The 14433-nt window shown below is 39.5% G+C and overlaps 1 protein-coding gene across 5 annotated transcripts in view; it reads left to right on the top strand.

Annotated features, from left to right (window-relative positions):
* The window catches only part of ELAVL2 (ELAV like RNA binding protein 2), a 140488-nt gene that overhangs the window by 88079 nt on the left and 37976 nt on the right, over positions 1 to 14433 (top strand). For all 5 annotated transcript variants that reach the window (XM_081803040.1, XM_081803039.1, XM_081803041.1 and 2 more), the window contains one exon: positions 12255 to 12358. In XM_081803040.1, coding sequence (XP_081659166.1) covers positions 12255 to 12358 — 104 coding nt within the window. The remainder of the gene's footprint in view (positions 1 to 12254; positions 12359 to 14433) is intronic.

The raw sequence follows: 14433 nt of genomic DNA, 5'->3' as shown, positions 1-14433 counted from the left end.
GAAAATCACATGTTATTTATACGTAAATCTTTGTGTCAGTTGGGGACAGTGGATGTCCTTTGGAATTTTACTTCCTTTGTCTTTGCTAAAAATATCTCTAATTTAATTATGGTCTTTTTTTTTTTTTTTTGAAATAAAATGAACTAAAGTGAAAAGTTGTCCCCAAGTGAAAGCCTTGTTACATATATTGAGTATACTTTATCAATGATACAGATAAGAAGGTGAAATGATACATGGTTTGCTTTATTTGAAACTTTTTTTTTTTTCCAGACGATGATGTGATGCTATCCATGGTCTCCCCCCGCCCCCCCCGCTTTTTTTAAGTAGGCCCCACACCCAGTGTGGAGCCCAGCACGGGGTTTGAACTCATGACCCTGAGATCAAGACCTGAGCTAAGATCAAGAGTCAGACGCTTAACTGACTAAGCCAGCCACATGCCCCCCAGGGTCCCCTTCTTAAATGACCCAGCCTTCCCCTCTTTTTTTCTTTTTTGACTCGGTATCACCATTTGTATGTGTAGGACTAAGGCATGTACGTGCATTCAGAAATCATGTATAACCTTGTGTTAGCTGCACAAAATGTCAAAATAAGATTTAACACTTTGTGTTTGTTTATGGTACTATTAACACTTTCCACCCATAAGAGCAACTTAACTGGGGGTGGGTCGGGGGGAGGATTCAGGTATATTAATTTTTACAGCTTTGTAAAGGAGGTTTTGGAAAATCATAAGTCTTCCCTGGGTAGTCAAGTTGGGTTTTGCTGTTTGATGGCTGGAGTTACCCATATCTGTTAGCTGCATAATAAATGAATGTTAGAGAGGCTGTTGGGTTGGTGCTCTATGTTAATTGCTGAGTATTAAGGTTCAGAAGGTTCCTTGTCTTTTGTTAGTGTTAGGAAGGTGAGAAGGTACATGGAAGTACAGAGCTACTGGGGTAGGAGGGTTTGCCTTTGATTCCATTCCTGGCCCTTACTATGGAAGGCCCACCGAATGAAAAGAATAGTGGTCCAAAAGTTCAATTTTGGGTGTTGTAGTTGGTCCAAAAGTTCAATTTTGGGTCCAGTTAATCATGCTTATTCTAAGGTCAGAGTAGAGGCTCAGAGAAGGGTAGCATGAGCAAAAGGTTTTGTGGACTAGGAGAATAAGGAATAGATAGGAAGGTTAGCCATTTCAGATTTGTAGGGACTTGTGAAAGGGGTCATGGGTTTTTATCCTGTAATTTTTGTTTTTTAGAGATCTCTGGGGATTTGAATGAAAGGCATTTGGGTCAGATCCCCTTTCTGGCTTATCAAAATTTCTTCCTCAATGGTCTTCTTGGTCTTAGATCTGTATGTCCTGATTGTTCTAGGCTTCCAAAGTTAACCTCCCTAGAGTTCTCTCTCATCTTTTAACTTCATTGTCCCTCCCTGCTTGGTGCATGCTGCAATATGACCACTACTGACCTTCATGTGGGGCACCCCTGTTCTTACAGTCGGCTTCCTTCTATGCAGACCACGTGCTGTTCATTCAGCATTCAGCATGCCTTTGGTCCAACCATCTCCTCTGTCTTTCTCTACACATTAGCTCTTCTCCGTATGCCTATTTCCTTATTTCTCTGTCAAGAAACTCCTAAGTTTCTTCTGTGTTTCAGCCAACTAAATATATCTTTTGCAAGTTTGTGCTGGTTGAGCATGAAACTCCAGTGATTAACTATAGATGTTCCACATTCATTAGGTGCCTGCATCTCCCTATTTACTGTCATGCTTTAAATTTTTGAGCAAAGATCTAAAGAGGGCAGAGAGCATGTGGTATTGATCCCACCTGCTTTTCTTCAGCTAGGAAACCACACTGTGCGTATAAAAGCATTTCAATGCAATCTGCTGACGAGAGAAGTGTCTTGTGTGGGAGACAATTTTGGCAGTAGCAAACATGTTTGGCTTTAGCCATAAGAATTGCTTTCTGAGTTTCTGGAAAAAGAGTATGCAAATCAAGTCCTGTTTTAAATGAATCTTTTTATAATGTGGATATCTCTAATCTGTTTTGTAATGATGGATTTGTTTTGAGGATTTAAATGGTTTGTGCACCTGCAGCATGCCATTCCTTTTTTTTTTTTTCTAGTTTTTTTTTTTTTCTTTCGTACATAGTGTCTTGATGGATTAGGAAAGAATGGTGAAGTTCCAATCAATCGATTACATGACAACAAGGAAATAATTGCAGGTGTATTTGGAGATTATGAATATCCTGGTTGAAAACATGTGACCTTTGGATATACGGGACTCTGCTTCAGTGTAATTCCCAAACTTGGCCAAAGGCAGTGAAGTATATGCCGGGAAGACCAACTTTGGAAAGGTCAACCCTGGCTTTGGAGAAACCTAACTACCATTAACCAGCTAACTGTGTGCCTTTGAGCAAGTTAATTAGCATGTCTGGGCCTCCAAATTTATAAATGTGAAATTGGTACAGATCTGTCTACACAGAGCTTTATCGTGAGAATTAAATATGAGTATGTGTATTGGAAGACTTATAAGTTGCTTGATGCCAGTTTATAATTAGGCAGTGATACTGTTTGTTTCTAGAAAGCTTAGATAAAAGCAGTCATGGACCAGTAGGAACAGACTTTTCCCATAGACTTACTGAGCTTTTTGTATTAGAAGGCTTTGGCTGGTGAGCTTTTAACTTTTGGATGAGTTGTTTTTTTTTTTGTAACACAAACTGTTACGTGTTCAAGAAGAAAATTTATCTCTTACAAGATTTCTTTTTTAATCAGGTGGAAGTGGTGGGATTTGTAGACTAATATTTCCCATTGTTCTAGACAAAACAGGGAGCTCATCATAGTGGTTTGTGAGATTCTTTGACACAGTTTCAAAGGGCACTGAGCTAATTCTAGTGTTTAAGGATATTTAAATTTTTTTTCTTGCAATATCTAAATAAAAAATAATGTCTTACAAAGAGAGAAAAACACATTAAGAAGCTGTATTGGTTTTTGATGGACTGCTCACCAGTGTGTGTGTATATGAGTGTGTGTGCATATGAGTGTGTGTGTACATGTGTGCATAGATTGACACCAGTTGGTAGTGCAAGCAACAGCAGATGCCCTTTTTACTACTGCAGTTGTTAACTGATTTCTCTCTTGACCACAACAATATTTTGAGATATACAGTTCTTTTGCCCTCATCTCAAATAATATTTACGTGAACAACTCCATTGCCTTTTAGGAAAGCACAAGATAAAGCAAATAACTCGTGTGTGTGTGTGTGTGTGTGTGTGTAGAATTATAAGAAATTTGTATAGAGGCACCTGGGTGGCTCAGTTGGTTAAGCATCTGACTCTTGATCTCAGCTCCGGTCTTGATCTCAGGGTCATGAGTTCAAGCCCTGTGTTGGGCTCCATGCTTGATGTGGGCCTACTTAAACAAACAAACAAACAAACACGAAAAAAAGAAATTTGTATAGAGTTAATCAATAAAGAAATGAGAATGTGGAGGCAGACCTAGATCTGCTGAAAGTAGTTTTGCCTTAGCTCAGAGTTGTTGATTTTTTTTTTTTTTTTAACAAAGAAAGTTGCTAGGTGTTTTTTTGTTTTGGTTTTTGTTTTTTTGAACTGTAGTGTCTGACTTTCTAGCCACCTGCCAGTTTTTTAGCTTTTGCTCTCATTATGGGGGCAGTTCCAGTATTTAAGGTAGCACTGCTGGTTTTTCTTTGAGGGCAACTACCTAAGTTAGTAAGTAATGAGAGCTGGCTTTTATTTTAACTGTGGTGTTGCGATGCTACAATGGGTCACTGTCTCTGGCCAGAGAACCTCCAACGTGAAGTCTTATTCTAAGATGTATTTGCTGGAACAGTTGGTTTATTTTCCTCACTTTGGATAAAGATCATATTTCCTAATTTTCCTGGTCTTGGATGCAAGACATCTTAGTACCCATGTGCAGTACTCACGAATTTAATATGCTGTTGCTGTTCTCCATAGCCTAAGACCGAATTGTGTGGGAGTTCTTAATGTTGTCTGAAATTGTGATGTATTAAGAATCCACAGTTTGACCAACTTAAGGTCACGCTGCATTGCCAGCAGATTCATAATTACTGGGATTGGAACCATAGGAAAATAGAGCTCTACCAGTTCCATAATCAGAGGACAGATATGGCCATTAAAATTAACTTGAAAGGAAGTGCCTTGGTGCTGAGGATGTTAACAGCTCCCTTTAGAATTAGGCTGCTTAGGTAATATTTACCAAATGATCACTATTTACAACTTTGATTTCAGCAGAAAAGTTACAATTTAAACTCTTCTCTATTATCTCAGTATATCTGTGAAGTCCTAAAACCTTTTTAAAATATTGGGGCATTTTAGTCTTAGGCCAGCTTTATTAACATTTGGGTGGAAGATAAGTCTTCGAGTGAGCCATCTGTTTTCTGTATTATGTGAGAGTCTAGGCTGAATTCTCCTTCCTTGTGCTAATCCCTGGTAATGTCCTTTGGGAAGCTGGTAAAAATGCTCTGAGCTTTCAGGGAGGCTGGCTTGTTTTGTGGTAATAGGATCTCACTAGTCCTCTGCCTCACAATTTGATCTTCCTCATTAGAGGGCAGCTAGGAGGACCTGTTTAATTTGACCTGAGTTAGTTGAGTGTTTAAGTGAAAGGTCTTGCTGCAACTGGCGTGCTGCATCTGAGGAGACTCAGGCTAAGTCAGGAATTAAAATTTGGAGAGAAAACGTGACTGGAGAGGATTGCATCCCTCTGTTCTCCTCTAAGATTCTCTCAAACCTTTCCCCTGATGTGTGTGGTATCCACACGGTTTTGTTACACATCAGATCCGAGATATTAAGAGAGCTCCTTTGGAAAGTCTGGTGCTCCCCGCTTTGGTGCCAGAGTTGCAGTGCACAGCCTGTCTGAACAGACACACATAACCAATGCCCAAGAACAGAAAGTCCATCTGAAGAAGCACAACACATTTGGAACTCTGTCGTGTTTGGGGGAGGAGGAGAGAAGGGTGTTAAAAATGAGAGAAAGGGATAGGTCTGTCCCTAAAACCAAAAGTTGCACCCCCGCCCCTACCCCCGTAGTAAACTTGTTTTCTTAATTCACATTATTTGCTCTTTTTGTTAGGAGATGAAGTTTTATATCGGGCAACGTTTGGAGACAGTGAATCTTTTATTTTTTTATTATTATTTTTTTTTAAGTATTACAGTATTAGACCTGAGATTGCAAATAGTCTTGCTTGTCAGAGAGGACCATAGTGACCTGTTTCTGCTGTGGGATTTAGAAAAGATTCATGCTGCTTTTGTCCTTTTTTATTTCATAAAACATTGCTACTGCTCTAAATGAAATAATAGATACACATCAATCAGCATAGTCACCTTTTATTGTTGATTCAACTACCAGGTTTTTACAGAATTCACTCTGCATTTTATTTGACTTGTACATGAATAGTCTCGGCAGACTTAATTATATTAGTGAAAAAGCACTTTCAACAAAATTATATGCTGACATCCTATAATTCATACTTACAGATTTGTGAAACAGATTTATGTAAATCTATCAAATTACTCTAGGTGACATTATTTTTTAAAATTGAGATTTCATTTAAATGGTATTTGTCGAAATTTTTCATGAAAAATTTTACATGAACTATTTTAAAAAATACATCTCACATCACTCCCTTATAAGGACAGAACACTGTAACATTTGAACACCTTTGTTCTGTAATCCTTCTGGAACAATGTAGGGACATGGGGAGCAGGGTATCTCTCCTCTAAACCGTAATTTCTTGAAAGGCAGATGGCTGTTCCTTTGTTCATTAGCTCATTTGTTCATTCAATGAACGTGTAGTTAATAATCTGCTAGGGTTTTCTATGCCAGGAACTATGCTCAGCTTGCCCTTGCTTAATAGTTTAAAGTGGGGTGGGGAGATGGTAATCCAAGTTGACTCACTATCCATGTGTAGTAAGATAAAGGTATATAATATAAGGGCTGTGGAAGGACTGAGGCACATTGAACAGTGTATACTGGGAGTGGGACAAGTTGTGTCAGGGAAAGGGTCTTAGAGAAAGTCTCAAAGGGTATGTGGGAATTGGCCGGTTGGAGATGTGTGTTCCAGGCCCAGGGAACTGAATGTGCATTTTAGGGTATGTGTGGAGGAATAGTGGAAGTAAGCAAGAAGCCGATGACCACCTTGGAAACCAGAACATAACCTTGGAAACCAGAGCATAACTGGAAGATCATCTGGGCAACATCATGATGGAGGACAGCTGGTTTAGGAGTTCACAGGAGTCTAGGGAAAGGGTGATTGATGGTTTAGGGTATTGTAGCAATAATCCAGTTTAGAATAATACATGAGGATCTGTGCTAATGCAAAGGGGGGTGGGGAGGAGGGGCAGATTTAGCTGTTAGAACTGGCAGGATAGGATACCCCTATGGGATACCCCTTGCACTGAAGTCTGTCTTACAAAGCTTTCCTGTTAGACTGTGAGTTACTCCTTCAAGTCTTGGATCACATGTTACCTTCTGGATGAGGCCCACCCTATATAAATAGCAGCCCTGACCCCTCTCCCCCACTCTCTCCTCTCTGCTTCTTTTATCTCCTTAGTCCTTATATTCTTCTAATACACTGTGGAGCTTGTTCTTTTGTCTCCCTCTAGCTGATGTAGGGGTTTTTGTTTTTGTTTTCAAAGATTTTATTTATTTATTTTAAAGAGAGAGCATGAGCGAGCATGCCAGCAAGTGGGGGGGAGGGGCAGAGGGAGAGGGAGAAAGAACCTCAAGTTGTCTCCCTGCTGAGCATAGAGCCTGCCGAGGGGCTTGCTCTCAGGACTCTGAGATCACCCCGAGATCATGACCTGAGCAGAAACCCAAGAGTTCAACGCTTAACCGACAGCCACCCCAGAGCCCTAGAATATAGGTTTTTATGAAGAGGAACGTTTTGTCCTTGGGGACTAGCAGAAAGTAGACTTTCTACAATTGCTGAACAAATGAATGCTAAGTGTTGGGTGAGAAATACGTGGGATGGCTTTTTGTAATACAGAGTTTTACTTTCCACAGTTCCATGTTGAGAAGGGTCTCACTTAATATTAGTTGGATAAAATTAACGTACCAGGTTTATGATCAAGAATTATGGAGGTATATTACCTTTACCTTTAAACCTGAGGGGGTAATTTGATATTCTGCACATTGGTAGTAATTTGAAATAGAAAAGACTAAATAAAGTGACCTTTGAATTAAATGGGTCCAGAAGATTGTGTATTTTTAATTAAAATATGCAATTAAATTTTTAATTAAAGTATGCTAATAAAAGCAATGTAGATGGCAGGGGAATGGCTGCTGCTTTGAATTACGCACAGTTTGGGATAAACTGGAGTTTACTGTGTGTCCCACCAGCATTTTGTTACTGTAAGGACTCTTCCTGCTTTCCTCTTCCCTGACCCCCGCCTGTGGAGTGCTTCAGCTCTGTGCTTTAGATCACTTGACTGTGGTTCTAAGTAGCCTGCTCCTCACTGTTCTTCTCATGCCAGGAGCAGTCTGTACGTGATTTTTCTACCTCTTGTGAAGAAGGAATCTTCTGTGGCATATATATTAGATTAAACAGGATGATGCAAAACAGAAGGCATTACCACACGCAGAGTATAGAATACATGTGCTGAAGTGTGGCATTGATCTGGAGTCTTCAGTGCCTGTGTGGAGGTCTTAGGCCATATGACTGTTCATGTGGTTTTCTCCTGGTGGGATTCTAGAATCCTTGCCATGGCCGTTGGACCAAGGCTTGGATTAATGGTTCCAAAAATCCCTACGAGCCTTGAGACCACAGGTTGCTTGTAAGGATAGCTGGGTCAAGTGATGTTGACGTTATTCTTGATGTACAGTTAACCAGAAGGAATCTTTTGGCTTTTAAAGATAGGATTTATTTGTCTTGAAGGTTTTTTTGGAAGGGGCTTAGCTTTGTCGTTTTGTTCAGTTTTCTTTTAATCACGTTGGGCTTCTTTATACTTGGAATTTAAATGTAGAGCTTTATAAATTTTTTTTAAAGAAAGGATTCTTGGTTTTGAGATTATCAATATGCACATTCTAAATTCAGAATGATTTGAAAACTAGATTTGGATGGTATGGATGGATGATGCTTGGTTTCCAAGCCTTCCCTGGTGGTTTATGACTGTTAACTAGCTGATGAATACAAGAGTGGGAAACAGCGGATCCTGGCTAAATAATCTTTCTTGATTTTGACTTGATACTGCTTTTATTTTTTAAAAATCTGCACTCGGGATAACCTGAAGTGAAGTGGTCACTATATAAGATACAATTTACTTTGTCATAGGAATGAGTAATAACATTGAAATTCATATATACAGAAACTGATATTTGCACATGAAGTACAGGAATTTGAGACAGTTGACAACTGTCTCAAAACAGTTTGTGGTAGAACCCTCTTTGAAAATGCCTGGTTATATTATACTTCAAGCATATTGAAGATGGTCTGGGTTCATATATTAACTAGCTGTGAATTGAGTGCAGAAGAGCTTAGCATTTGAGAGTCCTGGATTCAAATCTTGTCTACTCCTTCCTACCTGCTTTTTTGATTTGAGGATGCTGATTGACCTTGCCCAGCTTCAAAAATCATATCTCCCTTTCAGGAGAGGAAAATGAGTATCTCACATGATACATGTGAGGCTAAAATTAAACAGTGAAACACCACACAGCTGGAAGGTGAGAATGGGGGAGAGAGCCTTGCCTATCTTGGTATCCTCTGTGAAACCTTTATATATTGTAAGTATTCAGTAACACCTTAAAGTGAAAATCACTCAAGTTCCTAACTCCCTTGTACTTCCAGTGCCAACATGCTAATTCATCTACTATAGTGGATTTAGAAATGCAACCCTTTTGCAGCAAATGTCTCCTTTCGTATTATCTTCCTTAGATTAATAGTAAAATTTTGCTTACCTCAGACACATTCTAATTGATGGGTGGTGATTTTCCTAATAATGCCACTAAGCAAATTAGAAACTTTGTGGAGGAGAGGTCATTTAGGGATAAAATGTTGTCTGAGTGTAGTCAATTTACAGGTAGTAGAAATGTGGCTGACTCATTACAGCTAGCCATGGTTGCTATGGGGGAGGGTCAGGTCAAAGACCCATTTAATGGATGGACCATCTGATGTGATGTTGATGATAATGCCTTTGGTTAAATACATAACACCACTGTGTTTCTCATTCATTCATTTAGCAAGCTTTTGAGTGCCTACTGTGTGCTTAGGAGTAAGCCCTCAGAGGCCAGCCTGGCAGACAGCTAAGCAGGGACTGACAGGGCAGGCTTTCTCCTTTACCTGGTGACCCAACTCCAGCAGGCACTGCTGTGCCTGAGAGTGACCTCCTCAGGCCAGTAAACAGTTTCTCTGAAGTGCTGGGTAACTTGAAGGTTTTGGAGGGAAGACATCACTTGTATCTGAAAATGCATCTGTAAAAAAGACAGTCTTCCTGCAGGATGTCTTCACATGCCCAGACCCTTAGCACGTGGCCCCTCTCAAGGGTCCCAGATGCCAGATTTGCAGCCCCAGATTATCTCTCACCATTGAAACTGTGATTTTCAACCTTGGCTGCATGTTAGAATCAGCATAATTTGAAAAACCTGGTACAAGTGCTTCATAATAGACCAATAAAATAAAAATCTTTGGGACTAGGACTCAGGCAATAGTTTTTTTTTTTTTTTTTAAAGTTTTGTAGATGATTCCAGTGTATGACCGAGGTTGAAAAAGCACCTTGATTAATTAGAAGCTGCTAAAATGCAGGTGTGAGGATAGTGCCATATAGGAGAAATAGACTCTTAATGTGGTTATAATTGATGATTTGATATATTTTATTATAGAATAGCAGTGTGACAAAACTACACAGTGTTCGGCTTGCCTTTCCTTTCCCCATTATATTTGTAGCATCTTCCTGATTTTATTTATTTATTAAAAGATTTTATTGAGGGGCGCCTGGGTGGCTCAGTTGGTTAAGCGACTGCCTTCGGCTCAGGTCATGATCCCGGAGTCCTGGGATCGAGTCCCACATCGGGCTCCCGGCTCAGCGGGGAGCCTGCTTCTCTCTCTGACCCTATCCCCTCTCATGCTGTTTCTCTCTCTCTCTCTCAAATAAATAAAATCTTTAAAAAAAAAAAAAAAAGATTTTATTGAGAGAGCGAGCGAGCATGAGGGTGGGTGTTGGAAGGGCTGAGGGAGAGAGAATTTGGAGCAGAGCCCAACGAGGGGCTTGATCCACAACCCTGAGATCACTACCGCAGCCGAAATCAAGAGTCGGATGCTTAACCGGTTAATGGACTGAGCCATCCAAGGGCCTCATGATTTAATTTTAAATGAATACATGGAACCTCATTAACATATAGTGGATATGTTAATTTTTTTATTTTATCTTTTGACTAAAATGGTTTACTTTCATCAGTAGTGAATGTTCTCATCACTGCCTCAGCAACCTTGTTGGGTAGAAATTACTCTCATTTTAGAAGTAAGGAAGATAGGGCTCAGAGAAGTTGAGCAGCTTCTTCAAAGTCAGAGAGCTGGTAAACAGCAGAGGCAGGATTAGAACTCTTGTGTGTCCATCATAAACTGCTGCCTTGAGCAGCTTTTATGTTTAGCCCATATGAGTCCTGCTCAAAGACAATAGAACTGCAGCACATTTTGTAAGAGGGCACTATGCGTGCGATAGACCCATGGTAAATGTCGAATTAGTAAAAAGCTGAATGCTTAAAATACAGTGGCTTCCCGTGGAACTTTTTAAAAATAGAACCATGAGTAAAACAAAATTTCTGATTAGTGTGAGAAAAAATAATGAACCGAATTAGTTTTAGCTCTTCTGTCACCCTCTTTTTTTAAAAACAGGAAAAAAAATACAATTTGATAAGAGGGCATAAGTTGGCGGTGATTACCCAATTTTTTTTTTTTTTAATTGAGGTAAGTTGACATATTAGTTTTGGGTGTTGTACAACACTCAAATTCTGATAATGGCCCCAAAATACAACCACAAGTTTTCATGGTTATTTGGTGTACTGTATTTAGTGTTCTCTCTCTCTCTCTTCTTGTGTAGTTAATAGGGAACCACATTAGGGTAACCAGTGTGGCTATCCTAAATACCTGTATTCATAACCACATGCACCTTCTCTCATCAAGGAAAAAAATCCCTCAGTTTGCTATGAAATTGATGAAAAAATATATTTAATAAAAAGTATTTGGACCTTTACTGAGCATCTCCTGGGAAACCCTTAATTAATTTGGTTTGACTTTTAGTAGACTAAACCTGTCTTATGTCCATTTTTGTTACTTATTCTCCTTTAGTGTTTCTTACCTTCTGAAACTGAGAAACTTCCTCTTAGTTGAAAAATTGACCTTTCGGATTGGCTTTACTTATGTGTGCATTCCATTGATTACAATCCCTTGAATACCTTCCATTTTGTTTGAGAGCTGGGATATCATTGAGCCAGGGGTTAGAGCGCTCAGATGATAGGGAAAAACAACACAATACTCCTTGTTAAGCAACTCTTCAGAAATTGTGTTTTATTATTTTTGTTTATACTCTTTCTTCCTTTCCTGCATGTTCTCATTGGCTTGGATGTTCTCGGTGTAAATCTTTGTGTTCACATTTCCCTGTATCCTTATGTAGGTCATCAAACCTTTTTTAGAAAATTGGATTCAATTTATTTGAAGAGGCTCTCCTATAAAATAAATGTACATGTATACATATATGTGCACATGTGAACACACAGTTCTTCACCTTTTAAATGGAAATAATTGTACTTGGTAAAGGCTGTAAGTTTGTCAGGTTACAATGTACAGAATGCTGACAGATTCTTGGTTGATGCTTGACACCTTCCCCTTTTATGGGTAAAGAAAATGAAACTGAAAAAGTCGTGCCCATGAAGCCCACTCAGCAGCTTGGCGGAGACTTGTACCCACAGTTTCTGAAGCTGAACCTTGCATTTGCTGCTGGGTGCTCTGGCTCAGGCAGGACATGTTTGATGGAATGCTTTGGAGATGTGGGGGTGAGAGTGGGGTTGTTGTTGTTGTTTTGTTTTTAAATGCACAGCTTGCTGAATTCTAACTGATGTTTAAACTTGCAAATGTAGTAGACAGAAGCTGAAAAAAAAGACCACATGTATATTTCTAGGAGAATTAATGTAGACTTCTTTTTACTATTGAGAAAACGTGCTGGTGTTAATGACCTGACCATATGCCAAAATGAGAGCGGATCTGTCATCAGTGGTGTAGAACTAATATATGCCTTTTTTCTCCTTCCCTTTCATTAGGGCAGAGCTTGGGATATGGCTTTGTGAACTACATTGACCCTAAGGATGCAGAGAAGGCTATCAATACCCTGAATGGATTGAGACTTCAAACCAAAACAATCAAAGTATGTTTAAAATTTTTTTATATCTACTTGCAGAACAGAGATTAAAAACGATTCAAGTCTTCTTGTAGTTCTCTTCCTTTGTTTCATGCCCACATAGACACTTCTCTGGGAGGCATAGCAGAATTTTTTGTTTGTTGCATGATGGGGGAAACTGTTCACGAGTATTTTATGTAATCACTCCTGTATTAAGGGGAGGGGTGAACAGCAGCAACTTTCTTTGCTAAGTATTCTGTGAAGCCTGCTGAATTACATCTCCTTCCTTTGGAGAAGTATAGCTTGAGGAAACCTTTGACCAGTTCTTTGAGCCTAGGGCTTGGCAGACTTGTTCTGTAAAGGGCTGAGTAGTAAATATGTTAGGCTTTGTGGGCCGTGCGGTCTCTGTCATGACTTCTTAGCTCTGCCCTTGTAGCTTGAAGCAGCCATAGCCAATAACTACGGGAATGAATGGATGCGACTGTGATCTTAGAAGACTTTATTTATGGAAGCTGAAACTTGAATTTCATGTCCTATTCATGTGTCACAAAACAGTCTTTTTCTTTTGTCCCAGTCATTTAAAAATGTAAAAATCATTCTTAGCTCCTGGATCATAAAAAACAGCTGGGAAGCTGGATGTGGTCCTTCGGCTCTGTTCTGACTGCTCTAACTTTGAGGAGACTGACTGGACCTGCTTACATGCCACACAGGTTATTTTTCCTGTTACGTTTTTCAAGACAATTGGTCGGTAATTTGTGGGTATTTTCCAGCTTTTTTGAATTTTTGGAATGCGGACATAGATTGTGTCTGGATAAGAAGTAAATGCAATTTGCAGTATAGATTTCTTTTAGAAAATAAAAGGGATGTTGCTTCTGGCAAATCCTTAGTGCACATGCCATCAATTTTGCCTCTCCTGCCCAGTGCAGACATTGCCGATCAATCATGGCAGTCTTTCTCACTGAGTCTAGATGTGGCTCCCAAATATTTTTCAAAATAGTGTTCCAGACAACCTCTATCAGTGGACTCAAGTTGGAACCTATTTTCCACCCTTGATTTAAGAAGTCAGGTCAGACTACAGCCTGAAGTGATGAGGGGAAGTTAGTCAAGGCTGATTGTGGCATCCATCTTGCTTAGAGACTTGTCTAGAAGATTTCTGCTCATTTTTTCAGAAATCTGGAAATGCAGTGTCATCTTTGTGCTTAAAAGTTGTTTCTCTCAGAATTGTCAGCTAAGGTAATTCATTAGCTCTGGATAGTTTTGACATCTCATTCTTTATATTTATTGGTCCATAGGAAAAATGCCTCCTAGCTCTGTCTCATCTAAAGGGAACTGTATGGGGGGGGCTCCCAAATATATTTGGATGTAAGGTGTCCAAGGATTGATTCTACATGTTTGTTGATTAAGAAAATGTCTTTTGAAAAAATTCGCTCTTTAGCCAGAAAATGAGCTCGTTATTGTGCTACCAAAATTTGAGGGGAAAAAATTAGATTTCTAATACAGTCTGTGATCACGAGGACCTGGTTTTTTAATATGAATTCCTTTTTCTAATTTCTATACTTCTCTGCACATTTTTTGTGTCACAAAGGTTAACCTTTTATTAGTACTTTTTTTTTTTTTATTTAAAGATTTTATTTATTTATTTGACAGAGAGAGCGAGCGAGAGCAGGAACACAAGCAGGGGGAGTAGGAGAGGGAGAAGCTGGCTTTCCGCTGAGCAGAGAGCCCAATGCGGGGTTTGATCCCAGGACTCTGGGATCATGACCTGAGCCGAAGGCAGATGCTCGACGACTGAGCCACGCAGGCGCCCTATTTTACTAGTACTATTAAGCACTGTTACTATTAAGTAATAACAAATGCTGTCAAAAAAGACCTCTAATATCCAGTTATCTTCAGATTGTTTTCTGTGCTCTCTGTCCTCCTGAGGACTTTTGCAGGCCTCCCCATGTTAAATTGATTTCCAGAATTGCTGCTAATTTATCTTAGTGTTGAGGTCCTGAGTTGTGGTTAAGAAGAAATTGGAATAGATGGTTGGGATGGCTCACACCAGAACATACCCTTTTCTCCATTCCAGAAATAGCCACCCTTATTTCATTCTAGTGAGT

This window comes from Leptonychotes weddellii, chromosome 14 (genome assembly GCF_054177405.1).
Source record: "Leptonychotes weddellii isolate Sample4059 chromosome 14, ASM5417740v2, whole genome shotgun sequence".
NCBI lineage: Eukaryota > Metazoa > Chordata > Mammalia > Carnivora > Phocidae > Leptonychotes > Leptonychotes weddellii.
This window is presented reverse-complemented; position numbering and strand designations above follow the sequence as displayed.